The sequence below is a fragment of the Ochotona curzoniae genome, unplaced genomic scaffold, assembly GCF_017591425.1.
Source record: "Ochotona curzoniae isolate NIBS_2020 unplaced genomic scaffold, NIBS_Ocur_1.0 contig_1014, whole genome shotgun sequence".
In the NCBI taxonomy this organism is placed as follows: domain Eukaryota; kingdom Metazoa; phylum Chordata; class Mammalia; order Lagomorpha; family Ochotonidae; genus Ochotona; species Ochotona curzoniae.
In genome coordinates this window covers 46,257,442-46,282,511 of record NW_024464920.1, presented here as the reverse complement: position 1 = coordinate 46,282,511, position 25,070 = coordinate 46,257,442, and the positions used below count along the sequence as shown (strand labels likewise).

The 25,070-nt window shown below is 57.3% G+C and overlaps 1 protein-coding gene across 3 annotated transcripts; it reads left to right on the top strand.

The window, feature by feature from the left end:
• The first annotated feature begins 5,711 nt into the window (after positions 1–5,711).
• Positions 5,712–23,687, top strand: IL2RB (interleukin 2 receptor subunit beta). 3 transcript variants are annotated; one of them, XM_040985755.1, is made up of 10 exons: positions 5,712–5,798; positions 13,567–13,684; positions 14,057–14,171; positions 14,890–14,968; positions 15,984–16,089; positions 17,337–17,485; positions 18,200–18,365; positions 18,918–19,044; positions 20,984–21,068; positions 22,943–23,687. In XM_040985755.1, the coding sequence occupies exons 2-10, from the start codon at positions 13,600–13,602 to the stop codon at positions 23,684–23,686; spliced, it is 1,656 nt and encodes a 551-aa protein (XP_040841689.1). In that variant the 5' UTR covers positions 5,712–5,798; positions 13,567–13,599; the 3' UTR covers position 23,687. The 3 variants fall into 3 exon arrangements, with proteins under 3 accessions (XP_040841689.1, XP_040841680.1, XP_040841670.1); XM_040985746.1 differs by lacking the exon at positions 5,712–5,798 and adding an exon at positions 10,108–10,262; XM_040985736.1 differs by lacking the exon at positions 5,712–5,798 and having other exon boundaries at positions 10,716–13,684.
• Positions 23,688–25,070: the final 1,383 nt, after the last annotated feature.

Sequence of the window (25,070 nt, the reverse complement as noted above, 5' to 3'; positions counted from 1 at the left end):
ACCCGGCAACCCTATGCAAGGTGTCCCGACCATAGCAGGGCCCCTCCTGTGCTTCAGGGCCACAGATGGAAGCTCCTGCTCTGAGCTGCCCGATGCCATGTGAGCCCTGTAGCTTAGTGTCATTTTCTAGCCCTTCAGCTCCAAGCCCTGAGCAAGCAAATGGTCTCAAGGCTTCCCCCGTGGCCTTGCTGGGCAAGAAGAGGGTGATGAAGCATGGGGCCCTGTGTGCTCTGCCACTTTCAGATTAGCTCATGCATTCCGAGAGGGCCCCAAGATCAAGGTCATTGGTTCAAGTCCCAAGTGTGGGGTGGGGAAGAGCTTCCTGCCTTCCCACTCAGGTGACTGCCCTGGCTCTGCTTGGCATCCTCCATGCCAGGAGCCCCTGCCAAGCACCAAGAAACCTCCCTCTGTCCTGGAAGGAGGTGAGGAAGCTGGCTTGGGTTCGTGCTGACAGGGAAGGTCTTCCTGGAATGATTTCAGGACCTGGGAAGCAGCCTGTCCCCGCATGGGACAAAGCCTGGCCCTTCTTGGTTCTTACTTCTGGCAGCTGCACCTGCTTGCTTGTCTTTGCAGACCTGCCCTCCTGTAGCAGTGGAGGACTCGAGTGAGCTGTTGGTCAGGGTGTCCCTAACTCACCTCTCTGTCCTGCCCCAGTCAGAGATTGGTCCTTTGTGCCACTCTTGGCCAGTGAGACTTTGAATTCCCCTGCAGGAGCCAGGAAGCAGCAGCCTCCTGCTGCTTGGAAGAGGTGTCTGGTGCTAAAGCCGAGTTCTTCAGCATCCGCAGGGCGTGTGAATCCCCTCCCCAGGCATCCCCACCCCTCCAGATCCTTCTAGCTGCTTCTATTTGGCTCAAGTTCACCACAGTTCTTTCCTGTGGTCTGGGGGTCCGGAACAGGGATGACCACAGGTGGGTGCACATGGGCCGAGTGTGGGAGGGCACTGCTGGGACTCAACTCCCGGCGTGGAAGCGCCCAGTCCAGCCCAGGGACCCTTGGGAGGAGCTTCTGGTACAAAGGCAGCTGTGGGACCGAAATGAGGAGCAGCGGAAGAGGAGAAATGAGTGTGCTAGGCTTCTGACCGGGTGTTGGGGTGGGGGTGTTGGTGGTTTACCTGCTGGGCAGAGTGTGGGTGCCTAGAGACTGGGCAGGGGGTGAAGAGAGAGGGTCAACCAAGCCAAGCAGGCCTCGGCCCTTCCTGGTTCCAGGAGGGGAGTGTGTGGCAGGAACCCTGGTGACTGTGTGAGGGGAGGGCAGAGGAGTGGGAAGCGGTGAGAGGCGCAGTGCCCCTCCCTTCCCCTGCCATGCACCCCTGCCAGGGCAGGATTTGGTAGTGACAGCCTGTGCGTGTCTTGCTTCAGGCCAGCCAAGGTGAGCCTGTGATTCTCGCTCTGGAGAATTCACAGCGCCCTTGACTCCAAGTCACTCTGAAAGTGAAACCAGCCACCCACCCTCCCACCCCGGGGCCCGCTCCTTGTGAAAGCTGCGCGGGACTCTGATCTCTTTATTAACCAGCCGCCCCAAGTGGAAACCAGTCAGCAAGGCGTTCAAGGTCAGCCAGCCCCCACCTGGGGCGTGTAGGGGCCTCACCGGGAGGCCTCCTTCCAAGCCAGGCACCTGTGAGCTCAGCAGCCCCCAAGGGCTAGCACCCCGTAGCTGACCGCTTCTATTTTAGAACTTCTTGTACCCGCCTGCACAATCAGGGCTCCCCAGGGCACACAGTGCTGGCCCCCACTTCCAGGGCTCAGCAGAAAGCAAAGGGGTGGGGAAAACCAGGGGGCTTGGCATGGTCCCTTTGCTGTCCTCCCACCTCAAGGTCTCTCTCTCTACCACCTCCCTCCCCCACTCGATTCTTAAACCCCATGCTTGTCAAAGCCACTCCTATCAAACAGGAATTTCTGTTGCCAAACCACAGAACCCACCCTGACTAACATCATTATAAAAGTAGTGCTCCCTTTGGGGATATTCCAAGGCCTCTAAGGCTTAGGCAGGGCCCCCTAGAATCACGCTCGAAGCAAGTGCCGCGTCAGAGGCACGAGTGCAGAGAGGAGGTGGGTGCGAGGCTCCTGATTGGGGGAACGCGGCCACCAGTGCACCTCCCAGCCGACTCCTGATTGGGGGGGACGACGTGCCCACTCTCTAGACCGCCAGGGAGGCTGGGAAAGTCAAGTTTGGACCAGTCTGAAGCACGTGATTCTGGAAGCAGACCACCCTCCTGCGAGGGACCTTTGTGTCGTGGGAGGCAGGTGCTTGTGGGAGCAGCCCCTTCCGTTCTGAAGGGACCCCATTGCCCATGGCGACCACTGAACCAGGTTCTGGAGTTTGTTGTTGTTTGTTTTCTTAGATTTAATGACCGGCATAAGACACGGGAGGATTCTAACACTTCTCAGACCCTAAATTCTGGCGTCTCTTAGAAATCCACAACTTTCTGGCAATTCTGGACCGCCATTCCCATTTCCTGGCATTCTTGCAGCTGGTGTCTCCTAGACTCCACTCATGCTGGTCAAGTCACTCCCCTTCCTACCTGCTGCCCCACCAACACCACCACTCTTGGGGGACAGGCTGGCCCTTTGTTATCCCTGCCCCTCAAGTCCCAGCCTCCTCACACTCCTGCAGGACCTGCCCAGGGTGAAGGCCAAGTCCCCTGTGAATGTAATAGGTGAACTGGTACCAGCATCCCTCGGCCCCAGGCATGTGGAGTCATGAACAGCAGGAGCCTGCAGGAGAAGGATGCATCTTTCCTACTTGATGTGTCTTTCTTTGGTTGTGCGAAATGGTATTGGATGCCCAAAGTTGTCTTGTGACTTCCACGCTCAGGGAAATGGTTCAGGACCCTGCTGGTTCTCTATGGCCAAGCACCTGAGTGAGCACCCAGAGGAGGTAGGCATGGGCCAGGGGAGTGATGACAGGAGCTCCTACACCCCCTGTGCTCCCCCAGGAGCTGCCTATGGATTTTCTTCAAATCCTGGCCACACACTTTGGTGAAGGGCCTTGCCTTCACCCCAAACTCCTCTCCCACAGAGTCAGCTTAGGCTTCTGTATCCTCGCCATGGTCCAGGACCTGCTCAAGCACAGCTGCCTCTCCTCCTGGGTTCCACCTCATTCCAATTCCTGAGGTAGCCATGACAACAGACCTGTCAAAACACTAAGAGCAGGGACCAGGGAGGAAACCTTATCTCTAAGAAGGTTCGTTAGAAAGTCTCCAAACACATGGAATCCATTGAGAGAGAGAGAGAGAGAGAATTATTTATTTATTTGAAAGTTACAGAGGAAGAAATGGGGAGAGGGAGAGAGAAATATCTTCCATCCACTTTATTCCCCAAGTGGCCACAACAGCTCAGGCTGGGCCAGGCTGAAGCCAGGAGTCAAGAGCTTCTCCTGGGCCCCCCACACAGGTGCAGGGGCCCAAGCACTTGGACCATCCTCCACTGCCTTCCCAGGCACATTAGCAGGGAGCTGGATCAGAAGTGGAGCAGCTGGGACTCGAGCCGGCACTCGCCCATTTGGGATACTGCTTTTATCTCTTAACACCATCACGCCACCAGTCCTGGAAGCATAAAATTCAGTTTATTTTGGTGTAAAGAAACGTTGAAATCCATGTGTAGTTTTCTTTCATAGCTTGCATTCTTCATAAGCTTTCTGAAGATTTGTGGATGCAATGGACTTCAAATTTTTTTTGTACGCTCCCACCCCGCCCCCAAAAGCAACTCTGACCTTTTATTCTGGTTTCCACAAATGTTTTTGAGAAACTCATCTTAAATGGGGTCAAGCTGGTACCCAGAGGTGGCCTGCCATGCCCCTGCCTGCAGTGGACCCCTTCCTGCTCCTGGGAGCTCAGGCTCCACCCTGGTTCCTGGGGTCTAGGGGGTCCCTAACACCGGGCTTGGCTAGGTGCAGTATTCATTCCAGACAGTGCTGTCTTTCTGACCCTGTTTTCTGCTCTCTCCTAAGCCAGTGGTCTTGCTGTCGCAGGGCAGTGACGACAGCGAGGTTTGACTTCTTGCAGGGACATTTTTATTATTTCCGATTCCTTAACGAAAACACGAAAAAGATGAGGCCAGCAGGTGTGAATTCTAGACAGAGAGGAACTGCTCGGTGACACCTAGCTGGCCCCACACGCTCTCTTTCCTCGAGGCAGCACCTAGGCTGTCTTCCGAGAAAGAGCACAGATCTTGGGGTGCTGTACTGAGGACCAAGAACCAGCATGAAGAGCAACTTCCCGTGGTTTCCCACGGGCGGGGGAGAGCCATGGCAGGGGCTGCTTGGGGGTAGGGGTCTCTGGTGCTGTCCCTGGGACCCTACCCTGCAGCAAGGAGAGAAAGGTGCTTTGGCCAGGCTCTGGCTGTAGGAAAAAAAAAAAATGCTCCTCTCGCCAAGCTCTGTCCACAGTGGGAGGAGGGCGGCTGGGGGCAAAGCGACCTGCAGTCCTGGCCACTTGGGAGTCACACTGGCTGTCTGAGGGGCAGAAACAAGTGAGACAGAATCAGCTGGGCAGGGAACCCCAGAGGGAGTGCTCTTCCCTGCTAGTCCCTCACTGTTGCTTTCCACTTTGATTCTCATGCTGATTTGTTTGTTTGAGTAGATATTATGTTTCCATGAAATGCAGGTCCCAGGAGGTAAACCTCTTTCTCCATCTGGGTCTCCCCCTCCTGGAGGACTGTGTCTTGGGATTCTGGTGATACACACTCGGGATCACTGACTCACACGGGTGTGTACACACTTGCTCACCTCGTGCCTCGACAGAGGATATGGCAGGCTACACACCCCACGAGAGCTTCGCTTCGCTGCCTCACTCACGCCTCCCAGAGGTGCTGTTCCATGTCAGAACTCTGATTTCCAGAGTGTCTTGGACAGGCAGTTCCTACACCAATCTCCTGGTGGGATGCGTTTTAGGCGGAGATGTGGCTCAGGTCATCAGATGAGCAGGTGCTAACGGCAGCCATGTCAGCAAGATGTCGTGCCCTTTGCAAGCCACCTTAGGAGCAAAGCCTTGGACTTGTCTGGTTATGCCAGGGATTGTTGGTTGTTCTGCAGGAGGATCAGGAATGGCCAAGATGTTAGAGATGTCAAAGCCTTGGTCCTTTTCTTTGCCCTTCTGACTTCTTTCTCCACAGGTAGCTTTCCGGAGCTGTGTGGGTAAACTGCACATGGGCTCCTGCCTCCAGACAGCTCCTGATACAGGCATGACACCAAGGTGAGGGTGCACGGCGCAGGTGCTGATGACGTGGCCTCTGACTCTGACCTGGCTGTGGCAGGCATTCAGGGAAGGGTTTGTTTTGACATCAGGATGGCTGAGTTAGTGCAAGGAAAGGGTGACCTGCTTTGTCTCAGTTCTAGCCCCAACCATCCCATGTCCTGGGAACCCCGTGGGCCCTGGGCTGGTGACCCTGGAATGATTGTGGCAAGGAAGCAGGACAGGACAGGACTGTGTGTGGGGTGGCATGGTCTGTGCCCAGCAGGCCATGTTCGAATGCTTGTAGTGGGTGAAGAAGTAGGCAGCTTGCAGAGGTTCATGGGAGAGCACAAGGATGCAGGTGTGGGCGGGTAGCAGGGAGATGACTGACCTACAAAGCAGAGGTGAGAAGGAGGAGGGTGCCAAGGTGACGGACAGGAAGGAGCTCCGCAGATGTGGGTGGCGCTCCCCTGGCTTGGGGTGGAGATGGGCAGGGGGTGGAGGAGCTGTCCAGGCAGCGGTTGCCACACGGCTCATTCTTCTGGCCCTGCTCCAGTCTCTCGGCGGTGAATCGGACACCTGCACGCCTACTGCGGCATCCTTGCGCAGGGACCGGGACTTGTGCAGGTGAGACCAGGTACAGCCTCCAGCTGTGGGGTTAGCTACCTGCTGCTTCCCAGAGGGAAGTTGGGACACAGGCTGGGGCCTGAGGGTGGGTGGCAGGTCAGCTGGAGCTGAACATGGCAGGGAGGCACCTACAAAGACATTGGCAAGTTTGTGATGGCAGAGGACAACTTGGATAGAGATACAGTGGTATGGCCAACCTGCCCGATGTACACCTGTTTAGAGGTAGGCACATCTCACAGCCTCCTTTGCAACGAGGCTGGTCATGTGACTCAGTGATAGCTAATGGGATATGTGTTGGAAGAAGTGCAAGAGCAACTTTGGGAAGGGGTCCTCACCAGGCAGGTGTAATGCATGTAATACATGAGGCTCGAACAGCTCTTTTGGGCCATGAAGAAGATTGAGACAAAGGTGGCTCAGGATCCTGACATCTCACATCACTGGTCCTGCCTGCCTCTGGACGACTGACTTTCATCCAAGTGAGAAACAGAATCTTCACTCTGTCTTTAGCCCATTCTTTTCTTTTTTGACACAGGCAGCCAAACGTAATCCTAACTGAGGCGCTGTTGCATGGTAGTGGGGAATGACAGGCAGCAGCAGAGTGAGCGGGCCGTTTGAGGGGCCTGGGTTACAACAAAGTTCAGATGTGGGTCCGGGAAGTGGGCATGGTTGCAAAGGGAGGAGATTACACAGGATTTTGCAGGATGCATGTGGCCTATGGTGTCTCCCGGGAACTTTAGTGTGTGGAAGACAGCAAACCAGAAGCTGGAAACATGATCAGGATGGGGACAGGCAGGTGGAGTTTGGGAGATGGCAGGGCTGAGCTGGCTTGGCTCCTTAAGAGGCAGTCCTGAATGGACAAGCAAGAAGAGCACATCAGGGTCAGGGGACTCCATGATGCACTCGTCTGCTGGCCCTTGTGACAATGAGGTCCTAGGGAAGGAGTCAAGTTCAGGGCTGCTGAGCCATGTCGCCATGTCCGTGGTCTCCAGACATGCAGGGGCGGCTGGGTCATAGCAGGGCTGCATGAGGATGCTGTAGGTGGGCAGGGCACAATGGAAGGGACTCAGGAATCTGGGTTTGGGAGCTGGGAGGGGACACACCTGCTGGAGGACACACCTGCTGTTAGCCCTTTGCAATGCTGAGACCCTGGTGTGGGCAGACCCGAGTGGCCTTGGCCCTCTGGCTATCAGGAGAGCTCACAGCCTTGGGTTTCTGGGGGATGGACCGTGAGTTGGCCTAGTGCTGACCCATGAGCTGAAAGGGCAGGAGAAGCCCCCTCCACTCGCACCCCAGCCTGCCCAGGGCTAGCGTATTGACTCCTGGCCTGGCTGCCCAAGTATAGGAAGACCTGAGCTGTAGGAAGCTGTTTGTCTAAGACTTTCTTCAAGTTCAAGTGTGAGAACTTGGGTTTTAAGATCAATGTGCTGGAGAGACACTGCAGGGCCATGATGGATTCCTCTAGTGGCTGGCATGTTGAGAGTTGGGGCAGGAAGACCAGGACCAGACTGGGGTCCTGGCAGCAGGAGGCAAGCCCATCCAGCCCTGAGTGGCTGCCAAGAGCACAGGTGTCATTCCACACACCTGCGCAGCTCCCAGGCCTCAGTCAGGGCCTCTGCCTCCCAGGACACTCCCTCACCTGACTCCTATCCAGTGCAGGCACTTGGGGGACACCGCTGGCTGCTGACACAAGAATCCCGCATCTTGGAGACCAACATGACCGATGGTGTGTGCCACACACGTCACCCTACCATGAGTGTGAGCTGAGGTTGGGTGGGGGCCTGCCCTTCACACTTGCCTACTAGCCCCAGGCTCCAAAATCCTGCACCTGATCCTGGCAAGGGGAGGTGGAGAGAAAGAGAGATGCAGGGAGAAAAGGGGGAGATGGAGGGTCAGGGCAGGACAAGGTGAAGGGAAGGAGGGCAACAGAGAAGAACCAAGGTGCGGCTGTTTTTTCTTTAGTTACTTATTTGAGAGGGAAAGAGAATCTTCTGGATGGAAAATGGCTTCAGTGGCTGGGGCTGGGCCAGGCTGAAGCCAGGAGCCTGGAGCTCAATCTGTGTCTCCCACATGGGGAGAAAGGACCCAACCACTAGAGCCATGACCTACCGCCCACCAGGATGTGAGCAGGATGGGGAGTTAGGACTCCAGTCCAGGCTCTGTGACAGATGCAGCTGTCTCAACCTAGCCACTTAATCATGAGCCCAAGCTCCTGCCCCAACTTGAGACTTGTAGTCCTAGTAATAGCACAAGTCACTTCTTTGCACATCCTTTGGTCTTATGTGGTGCTGGGCTCAGGCATCTGCTGCAAGGGAGACTGGAAAACAGTGTCCATCAGAGAGGATGCAGGTAATGGGCAGATGGTTGTTCCCACCATCCTGGACCCCCTCCCCTCTGCTTCATCCTGCCTTCCCACCTGAGCCGTCCTGGTCTGGACCCTTGGTCATCACCTGTCTTGATTTCGCTTCCCCTCTACCCTCCTCCTGTTTAAACAGCCTCAGCTTGCAGAGAACTCCTGGTCTCTGTAGGTGGCAGATGAGAGGTTCGTTGTCATGTTGCAGGCCTAGGGGGAGGCCAGAGGGATGGAGACGTGTAGGACAGCAACGGAGGGCAGGCCAGTGTGTCCCATGTGGACACAGCTGCGCTCTCAGGCAGCTGCTGGTTGCCAGCAGGGGTCCTGGTTCCTGGCTTTACACCAGATCTTCCCTTCTATGTTTCTAAAAGTTTAAATTGACCTCCTTTGCTGGGGAGAAGGAAACCTGTGGCAGGTCTGTATTGAAATGTGACCTTCCAACTCCCCTTGCCTCATTGTCCCTCAAACTCCTCCCTGATTTTCTTGCCTGCAAGATTCCTGGTTTCTTAAGAAATTTCTAGAGATATTCAAATGAAATGAACCTAGAATATTGTTTCCGTCTGTTGTTGTGGCCACCGTGCTTGTGTCCTTCCTGGAGGAGGGGTGTGGGGCGAGGAAGGGTCTGACTCCATTTGCTGGAGCTGCACTAAAGCTACAGCCTGGGTCATGGGTCAACATCAGGTTCTGGAGCTGACAAGTTCAAGCTCATGGTCCCCGTCCTGGGACGGGGGGTGGCCTGCATCACCACCGAGTGGAAAGCCTCCCAGGTGCACTGGCTTGGCTCACTCCGCTTCTTCTCCTGAAGCCACTAGCATCAGCCTGGGGCCCTGCCCTCAACCCTTTGTCTGATCCCAATCTCCAAATACCCTCGGCATATGGACTTGGTGGTGAGGTTGGCCACACAGAAACTTCTTCTGGGATACATCCCAAACATAGCAAAGGGGCTTCTATTGGGACTGTACACACACCACCAGGGTCACCCTCCAGACTTGTCCAGGCAGCTGCTGCCATCCTTGCATGTGGCCTAGGGTGGGTCACAGGGTCACCCAAGGTCACCCAACATCACCCAGCTGCTGGCATCCTCTAACTCGGACCCTGCTCTTTTTGGGCCATGATGTTCCCTGCTTCTGCCTCCCGCTTCCTGGCCTGCCAGGTTAGCTAGAGGCACCTGACCTTGACTCTCTTCACAGGGGCTTCAATTCCATCCTCTCATGTCAGTTCTGCTCTCCCTGCTGGCCTTCTTGGAAGAGGCATTGCCTGGCGCTCAACCAGGTGGAGCTGTGCAGGGGGAGAAGGGAATAGCACCTTGCCCTCTAGGGCTGTGGGTGTGGATCTCCCCAGGGTCCCTAGGGCCTGTGACACTGCTGGGAAATAGCTGTGCATTTTCCTAAAGGGAGATCTGGAGCTCCAAGTTGTGAATCAAATAGAGATGAAACCTCAGAGCTAAACCTCTACAGCCCTCTAGACAAAGCAGGGATGAGAGAGACTAGAGAAGGTAAAAGGCTATAGCATGTCAGTGTAAAGCTGTCAGATTGTTCCTAGAGCCCCAAAAAATCACTGCCTCTGAATGGTAAGCTAAGAAGGAGCTTCCTGGAAGGCTAGTTAAAAAGGGGGATCTCTGAGAAATAGGGGTGTCTCAGGCCAGGATGAGGATGAGGGGTACTGAGGTTCCCTGTGTATTGGTGGCAGGTGACCAGAGGAAGGTGGCAGGGTTGGGTTGCTTGTGTGAGACGAGGGGGTGTGTGTGTGGGAGGCACAGCAAGGGCCCCCATGGCCCTGGGGGGCTCCAGCATGGGGGCCACCAGCTGCAAGTGGCTGTGTGAACGCCAGTGCTGCCACAATGCCCCCAGCAGCCGCCCCCAGCGTGGGAGGCAGAAGATCTTTATCACCCATAGGTGCGGCAGAGTTTCAGGCTTGCTCACCAGCCCAGTCTCCCCGCCTCCCCAAGCAGGCCTTGCCCCTCCAGTCTCTGCACAGGAAGTGGGCTGGCCCCAGGGTTTCAGTCTTGGCTGGCCCAGCAGTCATCAGCTACCTGGGCCAGTGCCGGAGATGGCCACAGCCCCAGCTGCCGGGAACATCGCGGGGAGCAAGCTGCGACCCCATGTCTCAGCCAGGTGATGCCTTCCTCTCCCCTCTACCTACTTCTAACCTGTCCGACCCCTGCTGACCTGTCAGAGGGCTGGGGATGGAGGTCTGGGGGAAGACTGGGCTTTGACTCAGTTCCCCCAGCCTGATTGTGCCCCACCCCCTACAAACCTTAATTCCTGGGAGTGGGGTGTGTGATGGGGTCTGATACTAGGGCTCCTGGTTGGAGAAGCAGGGCCAGGCACCTTCCTTCCCAGCCACCCTATCCCAAGGAAGGGAGAAGGAGTTGCCCTAAACTGTGGGCTTCCCTGGGCCCCAACCTAGAGGAGTAGAGCTAGGAGGCCCGATGTGAGGTGGGAATAGGGGGGTTCTGCTTGGAGTCTTCTCCTGAGCTCCATTTTTGGATGGGACCCAGGCCCCCCTGGGTAGGGTGTTTGGGAGGTCACATGTGGGCTGAGTGAGGAGTGGGGAGCGGTGTGGCGGAGGGCTCCTTGAGACCTGGGAATAAAACGAGAGTATCTGTACCCTGATCTGAGGTCAAAGCCTTGGCTCAAACTTGGATTTGTCTCTTGTCTGTGGGACTGGACAGGCCAGTAGCATTCCCAGGTAGTGGCTGCTTGGGTCCTGGGCTGTCCCTACTCTCACACTCACCTGTGCAGGTGCCAGGCAGGGGAGGGGGAGGGGTGACTAAGAGGAGAGCTGTCCCCAGGAGTCTCTTTTCTTCCCTCTGGGACTCCACACTCAGCTGCAAGTGCCCCTGACAGGAACCTTGCGAAGTGGAGGGCTGGGGAGTTGGGCTACAAGGTAGGGGTTGCTAGAGGGGCAAGGATCAGAGGCTGGCTGGGTCATGCCCAGCTCCTGCTTGGCAGTCCTGCCCAATAGCACCAAACTGGGCTCAATTCCTGTTCTGCTCTCTTGCTAGCCTGAGCCAGAAGCTGACCCACACCTCTGTGTCAGCAGCTGAGAAAAGGCAAGCCAACAGTGCTAGGGCTCTTCTGCTCCTCCCGGCATCCTAAGAGGCGTCATCTCCCTTGACATCAGGCAGCCCGCGTTTGAGCTCTGGGTTTGATTCGGGTAACCCAGCCAGGATGTGGCATTCCGATCTTGGTGACGTGGCCGTGAGGTGGACCATGCAGTGCGTGTGCCTGAAATCCTGGAGAGGACAGTGCTTCCCCTGAGACCGTGTCTCACCCTGGCTTTGTGACCTGGAGCAGCTTCCTTCATCTGCTGGAGACTCAGGGAGCAGCTTGCTTCTTGCTAGGAGCCCTCCCAGCCCTGTCCCCCTCTGCTACCTCACCCTTGCCCTTGGCCTTGCCTTGCCCATCAAGCTCTGCCCCTCTTCGTCTGCACAGGAGGGAAGCCAACTCCAGAAGTTGCTTTTTGCACCTTCCAGACTTGCCTCTTGGCTGGGCCTGTGGTTTGACCTTGACGTTCCTGTGATCTAACACCCCTTTGTCCTCACCCTTCTCCTGGGGCTCAGAGAAATGGGGACACCCTGATAGCTGGGGCAACACTTGCACCAAGGGTCCCCAGTGCCTCTGCTGTGACTTAGCAGATGAGGGATATAGGAGGGGGGCATCTGGACGCTTTGAGGACCCAGCTGAGTGGCCTGAGTCACTGAACGAGTCCCCCACCCCCACCCCGGCTATGGAGACAGTGGGCAGCAAGAGCGAGCCACGGGAACTTTTCTGACTTTCTGCTCCCCAAGATGAGCACTTGCGGATTGGCCTGTGCCCCACAGGGCCCTAACTCTGGGAGCAGCGCCTGGGAGAGGGTCTGCATAGCTGGTGACGTACAGGGTTGGGATGTGGTTAGAGGGCAGCAGAAGGCAAGGGCCTGGGTTTTGCTCCCAGCTTCGTGTTGAGCTCCTTGTGTGATCCTGAAGAGCCAAGAGTTCACTCTGGGCCTTGGTGTCCTCAAGGGGCTGGCCCTTCCAGCTCCAACAACGTGCTGGCCCCCAAGGCTCACCCCTGAGCCATCTGCCTCAGAAGTGGCAGGTCCCTGCTCCTGGCCAGCACTGAAGGAAACCCCAGATGAGTCCAGTACCACCCAAACCAGCTGTGTTCCCTTGTGGTGTTGGACGCCTCTGTCCGCAGCCACTAAGTGCCCACGGTGGGTCAGGCCCTGTCTGTGGGGTAAGCACAGGGCCTCGTCAGGCCTGCTGCTGCTACCCTAGAGCAGAGAGCAAAGGGCTCCGCAGAGAGAACCTTGGCCTCCACTGGAAAATCAGAAAGGTTACATGGAGGAAGCAAAGAGAGGTGTTTGAAACAGGATCTCTAAGCGCAAGGCAAGCAGGCTGCTGGAACCACTGGTTTACATAGGCAGGTCTGTATGGTAGGTGAGTATGTGTGTGTGTGTCACCTGTGTGTTCCTGTGAGCACACACATGCCTGTGTTCCTATGTGTTCATGTGCACACGTAAGCTCCAGCAGGGATGCTGGTTGCTGAGGACAAAGCCAACAGGGCTGGCTGGGCATGCTCCTGTTCCAGGTCCCAGCTTCAGAGAAGCCCCAAGAGTGAGTCCCCGGGCTTTGATCACTGTGGGGCCTCTGCTGGTCCTGTGAGGGCAGGTGGGCTCAGCAACAGGTGGTGAACCCCAGACTGTGGTTTCTGTGGGAGGTCAGGGTATCAATGGCCAGGGCTGGGAGGACACTGGGCCGGCCAGGGAGCGCGGAAAGTGGCGGCCAGTTGTCCTTGTCAGTAACTGCCTGGGTTGCAGCTGAGTCACACGCCTGCGTCAGACACCTGATGTCACCAGTTTGCGGAGGCAGTGCGTCATTGCGCATCTTACCTGAAATGCGGATATGGTGCTATCTGCTCTCGTGAGTGGGCGAGAGAGAGAGAGAGATCATGGTCATATAACTTCTATCGCGGCTTATAATTTTTCTCTTTTCTTATTCATTGTTACTGCTAATCTCTCACTGGGCTTGATTTACTGATTAGATTGTATCACAGACATGGGTGTACGGGTGTACATATAGAGGGATTGGCGTGAGCCTCTCTTGTGGTCTAGGGACGCATCCCCAGCAGCAAAGGGAGGGATTACAATTGGATAAACAATTGAACAACGCTGTGATGTAGAATAAGGTATTGTTTTAGGTGTGGTAAGGAACAAGGGGTACTGTTTATAGAATGTGGTCAGCAGAAGTGACATTGGAGCAGAAATCTGAAGGAAGGCAGAGACCGAGCGGGCAAGGGCAGGCGGACCAGCAGGTGCCAAGGACCAGAGGCATGTCGCAGGAGGACCAGCAGGTGCCAAGGGCCAGAGGCATGTCGGGGACCAGAGGAGATGGGCTGGGCCAGGTTGGATGTTGACTTTTTTCCTCTCCCCCAGGGCTCACGTCTCCAGCTCCATCCCGTGGAAGTGATGGCTGCCCCTTCTCGGACCTGGGGCCTGCCCCTCGTTTCCCTCCTGCTGTTAGCGACCACTCCTGCGTGGGCAGCAGTGGACGGTGAGAGAGTGGACAGCTGTGCTTCCCCTGGAGGTTGAGGCCGGGCTGGAACTCCTCTGCAGGCTTGCTTCCTTGCAGAGGGGTCTGCAGCAGGGCAGGGGACTGGAGATCAGACCTGCATTGCCCTCAGGGCCCTCTTTCTTGCCCCACATTGCATGTCAGGTCCCATCCAAGCTCCAGGAAGACATGGTTTCCTTATCCCAGCCCTGTTGGAGGGACCTCGCAGGCTCTGAGACTCCGTTTCCCACCCTGTGAAATGGGCCCATCCATCCCTCCTTTGCCAGCTAGAGTTACCTGCCTCCTCTCGTGGTGGTGGCGTGGGGAAACTGCAGCCGGTCTCTCACGCTTCATCCTGCCCCTCCCCACCCACAGACCCTGGCCAACTCACCTGCTTCTACAATTCTAAAGCCAACATCTCCTGCACGTGGAGCCAGGAGGGCGGCCTGCCCGCCACATCCTGCCTCATCCATGCCCAGTCAGCAAATCGGTGAGTGTGGCCCACACAGCCATGCCCTCTCTGAGGCTCTGGGACCCCTAAATATCAGCCCTGCTCCCAGAGGCCCGTCCACAGGGAATCTGGGGCTCAGCATTGTAGGAGCTGAGGCTGGGTCTGGGATGAAGGCCTTGCTTAGGAGAGGTTGCCTGGAGGAGTTGGAGAAGGACAGGGCGAGGTAGGTAGCTGGGGACCCTGAGCTTATGAACCTACTACACCAAAATAGGGCTCCATTTTGGGGACTTAGGAAGAAAAGGGAGTTTCCTAGGCTTTCTGAGTGATCTGAGACTTGGAGATGCCCCTTGGGCAGCTGTAGGGACAGGGGACAAACATCCAGCAGCTGGGTGAGGGCAGTGGGGAGAGGCGAGGGAGTCAAGAGGAAGGGGCAGAGGTAGGTTAGAGGTCATGGCTCCTGGGGGTGGGGATTATGGGGGATCCCCAGGGCTCCCAAGGCAGTGTTAAGGACAGCCTGTACCTCAATCCCCAGGGGATTTGGGGGAGTTGGGTTTAGGGAATGACTCATGTTTTGACCTGGTTGTGTTTCTAGGGTCCCTGGCCAGGATGGGTGGGGGGCAACAGAGGGAGAAGTAGGGTAGCAGGCACAGGGGGTCCTTGCCCAAACCTGGCCACGCTGCCCATGGAGCTGAGCAGGGGCCCTGGGCCCGTCTCTGGAGTCTCTCCTTGTTCTCTAAGGGGTTTGTTTTGCTGTCAGGTTCTGGAACAAAACCTGCAAGCTGGTACAGGTAGAGCGGTCTACCTGGGTATGTGACCTGATCCTGGGCCTCCCAGAGGTGGGTAGCTGACAGTGGATGGCTGGGTAGGATGGGGAAGGGACTGAGCTGTGGGGAGGGCCCGACCAGGCCAGCCCCGAGTGAGCTGGCTTCCCCGGCTGAGGAGGAGGGGGAGGTCAGTAGGGCAGCACCCAGAGGTGCTGATGAGGGCTCCCTGCACGCATGGCCTCCCAGCACCGGCTGTCACCCAGTATTCTGTGGGTCCAGTGGCACTTCCTTATCTTGATACCAGCAAGAATGCCCCCTGCCAGCTCTGCCCTCAGGTCCTGGCAGTGCAGTGGCCATGTGGGGAGCCTCACTTGCCCAACCGATGAGGGACCAGGCTCAGAGGGGTGGGCCCTGCCAGAGCTCCCAGAGCCTAAAGGCAAGCGGCACATCCAGCTGAGCCTGTTTATACTCACAAGGCACACAGCATGTCTGGCCTCATGAGTGTGCACCAGATCACTGCCCCTTAGACCCTACCAGTCATGGTGGGTAACAGGGCTGCCCAGCCATGCCTCCCAGGCCTCACCAAGTTGTGTGTGGTCTCAGTAGCCAGGGGAACGTGCAGGTGGCCTTAAAACTGCTGGTAGCTCTGCAGGTGGCCTGATTCCCCTCCTGGCTCTGCCTTTTCCTAGCTGTGTGACTTCAGGCATGGCCCTATGCCTCTCTGTGCTTCAGTCTCCTCCGCAGTAGGAAGCCTTGTTAGTAACAATGGCTGCTTCTAAGGAGGCTGAGAAGATTCAGAGAGAGGGCTCCTCAGTGTGCTGTCAACCTCAATAACAACAACAGGAACAATAATAACAATAATGGCAATAGCCTTTATTCTCCTAGCAGCTGTGGGAAGGGCTCAGGAACACAGAGGGAGGTGCAGGGTCCTGAACAGCAGGTGTCAAGTTGGCTCCTGGTGAGGCTGCTGCAGGGCAGAGGCAGGTGGACTCGGGAGCTCAGCCCCTAGCCACAGACCTCACCCACCCTCACCTCTCACCCCCAGTGGCCTCCCTGTCTCAATCCCTGCCCTCCTGTCCACCTACAGTCTCAGTGCCTGACCTCAGCTGACATCATCCATATGCGTGTGCTCTGTGGAGACCAGGAGTCAAGGCGGCTGGTCAAGATCCAGGAGTTCAAGCCCTTCAACAACCGTGAGTGATCCCCACCCCTCTCTACCCGGATGCAGGAAGGCAGGGGTGGGCATCTCCTGCTCGTCTTCCCTTTGGGAGCACCACTTGCCCCGCCAGTGCCCACAGCCACCCCAACCTGCTCAAGGTTCAGTGCCTCGGGGGTAAATTCCAGCTCCTTACCTTACACTCGAAGCTGCTTGGAACCTGGCCCTCCTGGCCTTCCTGACCAATCCTCCTCCCCCTACAGTCCCTGCTTGCTGCAACCAGTGTCCAGCTTGCCGAGCCCAATTTCCCCATGCACACCTGTGAATCCCAGCACAGGCTGGTCCTTCAGCCCGGGAAGCTCCTCCTAACTGGAGAAACCCCCCTGAGCCTTTCAGTCTCCGTGAGGAGTCTCCTCCTCCATGATGCCTTCCTGGACTGTTGGCCATGTGCCTCCTCTTTCAGGGAGCTTGGGCCCTAGGTGCAGGTCTGACTCCTTTGCTGGGTGTGGTGGCAAAGTTTGCGCTATCCCAGTGTGTCTCCTTTCTAAGTGCTTGAACCAAACTGGCAGGGGGAAGTGCTCCTGAGAGCCTGGCTCTGCCTTCCTCGTGGGGACCATCTCTAGAGCAGAGGTAGAGGGGTAGAGGGGTCCAAAAACGCAGCCTGACCTTAGTCGGGTGTCCTCAGATGGGCAGGGCAGGGAACGCATTGGAGACTCAGTTTACTCATCTGTGAGATGGAGATAGAGTTACCCGGTGCACGGGGTCACTGTAAAGTCCATGAGCTAAGACCCAGGAGCTACTTGGGATGTGATCTGGGTCCCTAGAACTGCAGGGTTATAGGCATGTGGATCAACTCACTTGAGCGCTAGCGACTGTAACAGTCTTTGTACTCACTGTTAGGGAGACGACTCATGTGAAATTCACAGATCAATCAAGTGCAGAGGAGCCCGCCCTGCCCTCTCTGATAAGTGGAGACTGAACCAAGTGCAAGGGGACAGGGTCTATTGCTCTCAGCAAGCTCATGATCTGGTGGGGATTCAGCAAATGAATAAAGACCCCAAGCCAGAATTCCTAGTCAGATGGCGGTGGTGAGAGGGAAACGGATCAAATGGGCCGGGGAAAGAGAGAAGGTTTGCTGGAATAGGTGATATTTGTACAGAGACCAGGAGGAGTAAAGGAAGCAGGACCCTGAGGATGGCGGTTTTGGGAGCATGGCTGGCTTGCTGCTCTCACCTCATGGCCCACTCCACCTGCTGGCTCTCACCCCATCTCTCCCGTCTCTAGTTCGCCTGATGGCCCCCAGCTCCCTCCAGGTCGTCTCCCTGGACTCTCGCAGATGTAACGTCAGCTGGAAGGCCTTCCAGATCTCCCACTACATCCAATCGTATCTGGAGTTTACAATTCGGACACGGTCTCCAGGCCAGAGCTGGGAGGTGAATGTGTGACCCAAGGCCGGCCTGCCTGGCTCCTCTTTCCTACTCTGGTCCGTGCATTGTCCCTCTGCACAGTCACACTGGCCCCAAGCAGAAGGCAGATGCTGGGCCACTGGTGCTATCTGCCATCCTGGGGACACAGCTGTGGCAGATCCCAGGGCAGTCCCCTACTCCTTGGCCCAGGGGCTATAGCCTTCTGTCCCTCGGGTGGGGGTCCAGAGACTGGGGGAGCTCCTATAAGTCTGTCAATCAACCCCATGAAGGGTACTGGCCGGGCCGAGGTACTTGAGAGTGACTTGGGTTGGCTGCTTCTGCCTTGGTTGACCGAGGTGCCTGGCAAGATCCAGGCATCAGGAGGGAGCTGACCCAGTGGAGATCTGGGCAAGGTTTTCCAGACAGAAGCATCCACGCACCGGCAGGATGTGGCTGTGTGTTGGGGACAGGAGGAAGCAGACAGTGACCCAGAAAGAGGGAGGGCTGTGGAGACATCCATCTGCCTGGTCTTCTGGAAGAGGTGCAAGTGGCAGCTGCATGACCAGCTGTGGTTTGCAAGCTGGCGGCTGCTTGAGACCCCTGGTGGATGCAAAGGCAGGATCAACTGATTGGCAGTTGAGGGGATGTGAGGGAGGGGCCCCAGAAGCTGGGGAGGCAGTCAGGGGGTTCTGGATGACGAGGTGGGGACCTCTTGCCCTGATAGCCCTGCTTTGGGCACAGGACAGGCCACTGCTGAGGCTCAAGCAGAAGCAGGAGTGGATCAACCTGGAGAACCTCTGCCCCGACAGCCTGTATGAGCTCCAGGTGCGCGTCAGGGCCCAGCGTGACGACAACAAGGTGTGGAGTCCCTGGAGCCAGCCCCTGGCTTTCAGGACCAAGCCTGAAGGTACTGGTGATCTGTGGTGGGGAGGGAGGGGTGGCAAGCAGCTGGCTGGCAGGGAGAGGGTTGGACGGGACCCAGTGGCCATCTCCAGTCTGGCCACCTGCCAGCCTGGGCCCACTTTACAGAAAGGAATGGTGAGGGGAAAAGCCTCTCTCTTGGCCTTGGGCATTGGGGGAGGGGCAGAGAGGCTCTTTTTGCTTTTTCCATCCCTGACCCATGACTCCTGCTTCCCGCCAGGGCTAGCGGGGGTGACTGCTGTGGGCTGGGTGCTGTGGCCTTGTCAGCTGAGGGCACAGGCTGAGTGGGGTCCCTCGACATCTTGCCCCTCTCCACAGCCAGGGGCTCCAGCTCAGACGAGACGTGGCTGGGGGTGGTGGAAGGGATGTATCAGGAAGGAAGGTGGCGGGAGGCAGGTGCCTGATGGACATCACCACGTCAGCCCTTTTCAGCCTGTGTGGGTGGCTTCCCAGAGAGGGTGGGCTTGAGCAGACCCCACATCGCAGGCCCAGCACTGGGGCCCCTCACTGATCCTCGCCCTGCTTCTTCCCCTCCCAGCCATTGGTACTAAGCAGGAGACCCTGACTGGGTCCTGGCCAGTCCCCATCATCCTTGGCATCGGGGGTGCCCTCGGCTTTCTCCTCATGGTCTACTTGCTGGTCCACAACTGTGCCATCTTGTCATGGTAAGAAAGTTCCCGAAGGTTCCTGGCACACACATGTGCACACACACATACATAGCACACATGTGCATACATGCTCACACACACTAACTACACCAGCTCACATGTGCACTAAGCCCCCCATCCCAACACCTGTGTCTTTTCTACTCTCCCTGCTCAGCACCTGGGCCTTTCCTGTGGCCACTCCCGTGGATGGGACCCCATGGAGCTGTGCCCAGAAAGGGTTCTCAGGACCAGGAGGCATGTGCATGCACATATCAGTTCTGTGTTTGTGGGGCATGGAGCACCTGTCTTGGCTGCAAATTCATCACTGCACCAACTCCATGCCAGCTGCTGTGTCCAGTGTGCCAGGTGTATACTGACAAGTCACACAGGTGGCTCCAAGCCCCATGGGACTCATCCAGGGTGGCGTTGCACACAGACATTGTGATGCATTGTGACAAGGAGGCCAGGCAACCTAGCTGCATGTCAGAAGCGGGTGTTAGGGACAGGCACCCCCAACTAGGGGGAGCAGGGATGGAGTAGGTTATTTGGGGTTGAGAGGTCACTGTGTGTGTCAAGGGCCTGGGCAGGGAGAAGGGGGCATTCCAGGGAGGGGACGCAGTGGGCAGTTCACTGGGGCAACCATGCCATCCATGCCAGGCTTTGGGGCTGCCTACTGGCTGTCACCGAGTTCAAGTGTGGTGCGGCTCAGCTCCTGTGCGGTGAGACCAGGCAGTGGCAAGGAGGGGGAGAATCCTCCCCCAGGAATGGGACTGTCTTTGGGCATCTGCAGAGCCTAGCCTCTGCCCCAGGAATCTCACTGGACTCCCACAATCCCATGAAGACGCCTTTAACATAGCCCTGGATGGGCCAGTGCAGTTGGCCCACCTGCCTGCAAGTTCCGAGCTGGGGTGGGGGGCACAGCTCTCCCTTCCCCTCCATTGCTGCAGAGCCCCTCACTCCTCGCTGTGCCCTCAGCTGCTGCAGTTCCCACATGGGAGGGCTATCCTCACCTGCCCTCCTCACTGCCATGTGGGCTGTTCTTGTAGCATCTCTCTCATTTTCACTCCTCAAGCACTTCCCTCTGCACCTTGCTCGGAGGGCCTCCTCCTTGGAGCACGTCAGAAAATGGTGCAGACACTGGAGTTCAGCCCCCACTCACCATCCTCCCCAAAGCCAGACATTACTCTTGGGCAGTGCACATCCTGAACCACCATCCACCTAAGAGGTCTCTCTGCTAGCTCCTTGCTTCTGGTTCCCCCTTCCCCAGCCCCGACCACATGCTTCTCTTCCCTGTCTCCTTCCCTCTTTCCCTTACCTCCTCTGCTTTATAACTTCATAGAAGTGGTAATGCCGCAGACTTCTCCCATGTTTGTCTTCTCATCGGGAGTGAGTTCCTTGGTGGATGGGTGGATGGGCACAGCAGTTAAGCTGCTGCTTGGGGCACCTTCATCCTGTACTCGAAGGCCTGGGTGTGAGTCCCAGCTCCATTCTTGAGTCCAGCTTCCTGCCAGCATACACTCTGGAAGGCAGAAGGCAGCAGGTGATGATGGCTCAAGGAGCTGGGTCCCTGCCATGCACTTGGGAGAGACCTGGGTTGAGTTCCCAAACCCTGCCTTCTACTCTGGCCTAGCCTGGCTGCTGGGCTGATGCAAGCATTTCGGGGTGGGGGTGGGGAGCCAGTGGATGGAAGATTCCTCTCTCTCAGTCTCTCAAATAAAGCTCAAGAAAGAATGCTAGCTCCTGGAGACTGGGGCCTTCTCTGTTGGCCCTGCTGTGTCCCTGTGTGGCCTGCCTGTGCCCTCAGTCTACACTGGTTGAATGAGCGGAATGCATGTCTGGTACCCGGGCACTACTGGCTCCATGGCCCAGCTGGCTGCAGAGCTGTGAGCTAATGTATGCCTGCAGCTGTCCCTTCCCATCCTCACCCCTCCTTCCCTCCTCTCTCTCCCCCTTGCAGGCTGAAGAAGGCTCTGAAGTGCCACGTCCCCGACCCCTCACGGTTCTTCTCCCAGCTGAGCTCTGAGCATGGAGGCGACTTCCAGGTAGGAGCCGGAGGTCATGCTTCTTGCAGACAGGTAGGGGTGGGGCAGCACCAGAGTTGTGGTCTCTGTGCCCCACGGGAGGGGATGCCATGAGCAGTGTCCTGGGTAGGCACAGGCCCCTTGTGGGCTCTGGCAAGGTGAGTGTCACTCCATCCTCCAGCCCAGGCTGCCTGAGCTCCATGCTTGACTGTCAGCACGTGCTGGGACTTCCAATTCCTCAGCCAGTGGATGGGGAGAGGCCAGTGTTACCCTGAGCATTATACACTCAGCACCTCTGGGCACACAGCCTGTGAACCCAGCAGGACTCATGGCGCAGGTTCTGCCCCCCACCCCTGCCGTGCTGCATAGACATCAGTACTTTCAGAAGGAAGAGGGCTCTTGAGACGGGGCAGGAGATAGGAGGAGGTCAGGAGGGATGGCAAGGGGTGGGACCACCATGGCATCCCCAGGCTGGCCTGAGCTGGTCTGCAGTTGTGTGTCAGGGCTGACCTTCTACAGTTCTTTGAGAAACTCCCAAGATTAAGATTAACCTCCCCAAACTTAACTGGCATGGCAGAAAGCATTCTCTTTTATGTTCTTCCTGCTGCTTGGAAGGTAGTGAGATTCCCAGCAGGAGAGCATCCAAGAAAGCGTTGGCTGAGCACGGTCAGAACCAAGCTCCATCAGGCCTCTCCCACTGAGGTCCTAGTCCTGTGGGCCTAGGAGGTTGGGAAGTGGCATTAGGGTTCTCCCAGGAGCTGCCAATCACTGCGATTTCCCATGTGCTCTTTCTTAAGTCTATGTTCTTGCCCTGGGCTTAGTATGTAGAGGAGAGGGCCTGGGGAGGCACTGTGAGACTGGGGTTTGGGAAGCAGAGGAATCCCTACCCCATACCTGGGCAAGGCAAGGGTACCTGCTGCTGCCCGCTCCCAGCGCCTCGTCCCTGGACCCACGGGAGCTAGGCATATGTGTGCAATGTGTGTGTGCCTGCATATAGGGGAAAGGTCTCCCTGGACTCTGCTTCAGGGCACCGTGGCTCAGGCTCAGGAAGTGGCTGACCACACCCAGCCCTGGGGGCACCGTGCACACCAACATTGGCCATAGTCAGGCCACTTCCCTCCTGGTGGCTGCTTAGGGCTGCTGCGGGCCTTGCTCTCTGCTGACTTTTCTGGTACAGCAAACCTCAGGGGCCTGCACCGGCCCTTCCTCCCCAACCCTGCTGCCTTCTCCATCATCCTCTTTTGCCCCTGTGCCTGCCCTCTCAACCCCCTGGCCCGGGTTTCATTGAGTGCTGTGCATACGCACCTGTGCGTGTACCTGCACCTGAGTGCGGCAATGACAGCTGACTCCATGCGGGGGGGTGGGACTGGACCCAAAGAAAGAAAGTTGGTGTTTCTCTGCTTGATCCTGAACTTGGATCCTGGGCCGGCCACTGGTCCAGCTGCTGGGAGCTCCCAGGACACAGGGTCACCACCCGACACCCTCTGTTCTCTATACCTCTGTTCTGTAGCCTGCATCTCAACGCCTGCTCTGTGTCTTACCTACCACCTCCCTGGGGGTCAGACAGGTGACAGCAAGGAAGTGGGTGAGAACTAAGGTTCTGAGGAATTCCCACACTTGAGACAATGCCAAATCTTTAGCAGGTGCTTGGTGAACAACCCTGCTTGAGCCAGCCAGTCAGGGCACCTGTGAGCCCTGGGGGCCTGTCCTGGGATCCTGAGTCATGTTCACTTCCAAAAGGTTCCCCTGGCCAGTCAGGGTCCTACAGTCAGGGAGGACTTCCTGGAGGAGGGCAGTCTTGGGCTGATGTCTTGGGGTTGTTGGTGGTGGATGGGGGCGCTGAGGAGGGTAGGTGGAGACCTCACTCACCCTCCCTTTGGCCTTTCTCCCGGCAGAAGTGGCTTGCCTCGCCCTTCCCCTCGTCTGCTTTCAGCCCCGGGGGTCTGGTGCCTGAGATCTCACAGGTGGAAGTGCTGGAGAAGGACTCCAAGGCCACCCAGCTGTTCCTGCAGCAGCGGGACAAGGGGGCACTGCCGCCGTCGCCCACTGCCAGCTGCTTCACCAACCAGGGCTACTTCTTCTTTCACCTGCTGGACGCCCTGGAGATCGAGGCCTGCCAGGTGTACTTCACCTATGACCCCTGCGAGCAGGAGGAGTCTGAGGAGGCAGTGCCTGGGACACCCATGGGGTCTCCCCTCCCGCTGCTGCCCACCGTGTCTGGGGAAGATGACGCCTACTGCACCTTACCCCCAGGAGATGAGATGCTCCTCTTCTGTCCTGGCCTCCTGGGAGGCCCCAGTCCCCCTAACCCTGCCCTTGGGAACAGTGGGGTCAGGGAAGAGAGGCCACCACCCTCCCCACAGGAGGGGATCCTTGGAAGTGGAGCTCCTCTGGCCCTGGGGCTTCCCAGCCCCGAAGCCCCTCAGCTTGTGATCATCCAGCCAGCCCTGGAGGTGGTGCAGGGAGAGGCTCAGGAGGGCGTCGCTGCCCCTGGCCCTGATGAGGAAGCCACGTCCTCCTGGGTGGCCCCTCCCATGCAGGACCAGGCTAGGACCCTCACATCTCGACCGGCCTTGGACACCAACATCTACCTGTCCCTCCAGGAGCTCCGGGATCAGGACCCTGCTCATGCAGTGTAGACAGGCGGAGGACAGGGTAGCAGGGGCTGCCTCTGTGTGCCAGGCCTCGGGGAGTCCAGCTGAGGATTGTGTCTGCAAGGCCAGTCCACTACCAAGGACACCCATATCTGGCTATCCAAGTGTGTCGCTGCAGGCAGCCCCGCCCAGCTCTGCTCACTTGGCCCACCCCTTTCACTAACCTCAGGGCTACTCCTTCTAGGTCAGAGTCCCACGACTCAAGCCTCCCCTCCAGCCCCAGGGTGATGCGCTGACCTCGGTTGAGGGTCCTGTGTGCAATAGTCCAACTGCAACGCCTGGAGGTTGTTGTGCCCCTACCCCACATCTTGGCAGGTGCTGTCTGCCTGGCCCAGGCGACACACTTCTCTCACCCTTCAGGGCCTGTGCTGCTGCCCCTTGGAAACCATTCCCGCCCCTCGTGTGCCAAGGCTTCCAGGCATAGTGCTGGGGTCACATGGGGAAGTAGCCCCACCCCTTCTCCCCTGGGCACTCTCCATAGCCGGAGTCCCTAGGCCCAAGTGTGGACATGCCCCCTGTCCCCCTCAAAGCAGCTACCTGCTGGATCTTTTCACAGACCTGTAGCAAGGCCACTATGAAGTAAACAAACTAACCCCCCCAGAGTCTGAGCAGCCCAGGCAGCAGCTTGCTCCTGGGGCAAGTCCTGATGTTATAGCTACGGAAAACCCAAGGCTGGTCTCTCCAGAGCAGGTCCTTATCAGCTAAGGATTCCAGAAGGGCAGGTATAGGAGGGCAGGGCCTGCGTGGTCTTCTCACTGCCCAGCATCCCATCCTATTCTGAGGATGGGATGATCAGCCGTCCCGCATTGCCTTGTCCAGGTTCCCTGCCCCAGCTGCTCTTTCACAGGGTCCAAGGACATGCCTACTGTCATGGCATTCCCAGTCCTGGGATCTTGCCCCTCCTGCCCACTAGGCTGGCCCTTTCTCAGGGCTCCCAGTACCCTCTTTTGCCCCACCCCTCACCTGACATCCCTTCCCTCTGTCCTGAACAGGCACCGATCACATTGTCGCAGACATCCCATCTCTTGCTCCCACAATCCCTGAGCTGCCAGTTCCCAGTGCCTACACTTATAGGCTCTGCTCACAGGCGATTGGGTGCCTGACAATAAATCCTTCTTACAGGCTGATCAGCAGCCTATCAGGAGGCTCGGACTGCATGCTCCAATCAGGGAGGCTGGTCTGATTTAGCCAATCAGTAAAAGAAGTAGCATTTGTGAACTCTGCCTTGAAGAATTCCTGGAACAGTGTTTGTCCAGTGGTGGCCACTCACTGTGTCATGTATCTGTTCCAACGTGTAGTCCTTTCGTGACTTTGAATACAAGTTCACTTTTTTTTCTAAATAAATTTATTTAAAGAAAAATCACTGTAT

Excerpts from the sequence above, each read along its gene's own strand:
- IL2RB (XM_040985736.1), top strand. The coding sequence starts at position 13,522 with ATGGGCTGGGCCAGGTTGGATGTTGACTTTTTTCCTCTCCCCCAGGGC. Across the intron at positions 14,172-14,889 it reads CATGCCCAGTCAGCAAATCG|GTTCTGGAACAAAACCTGCA; the intron begins GTGAGTGTGGCC and ends TTTTGCTGTCAG. Across the intron at positions 18,366-18,917 it reads TTTCAGGACCAAGCCTGAAG|CCATTGGTACTAAGCAGGAG; the intron begins GTACTGGTGATC and ends TTCCCCTCCCAG.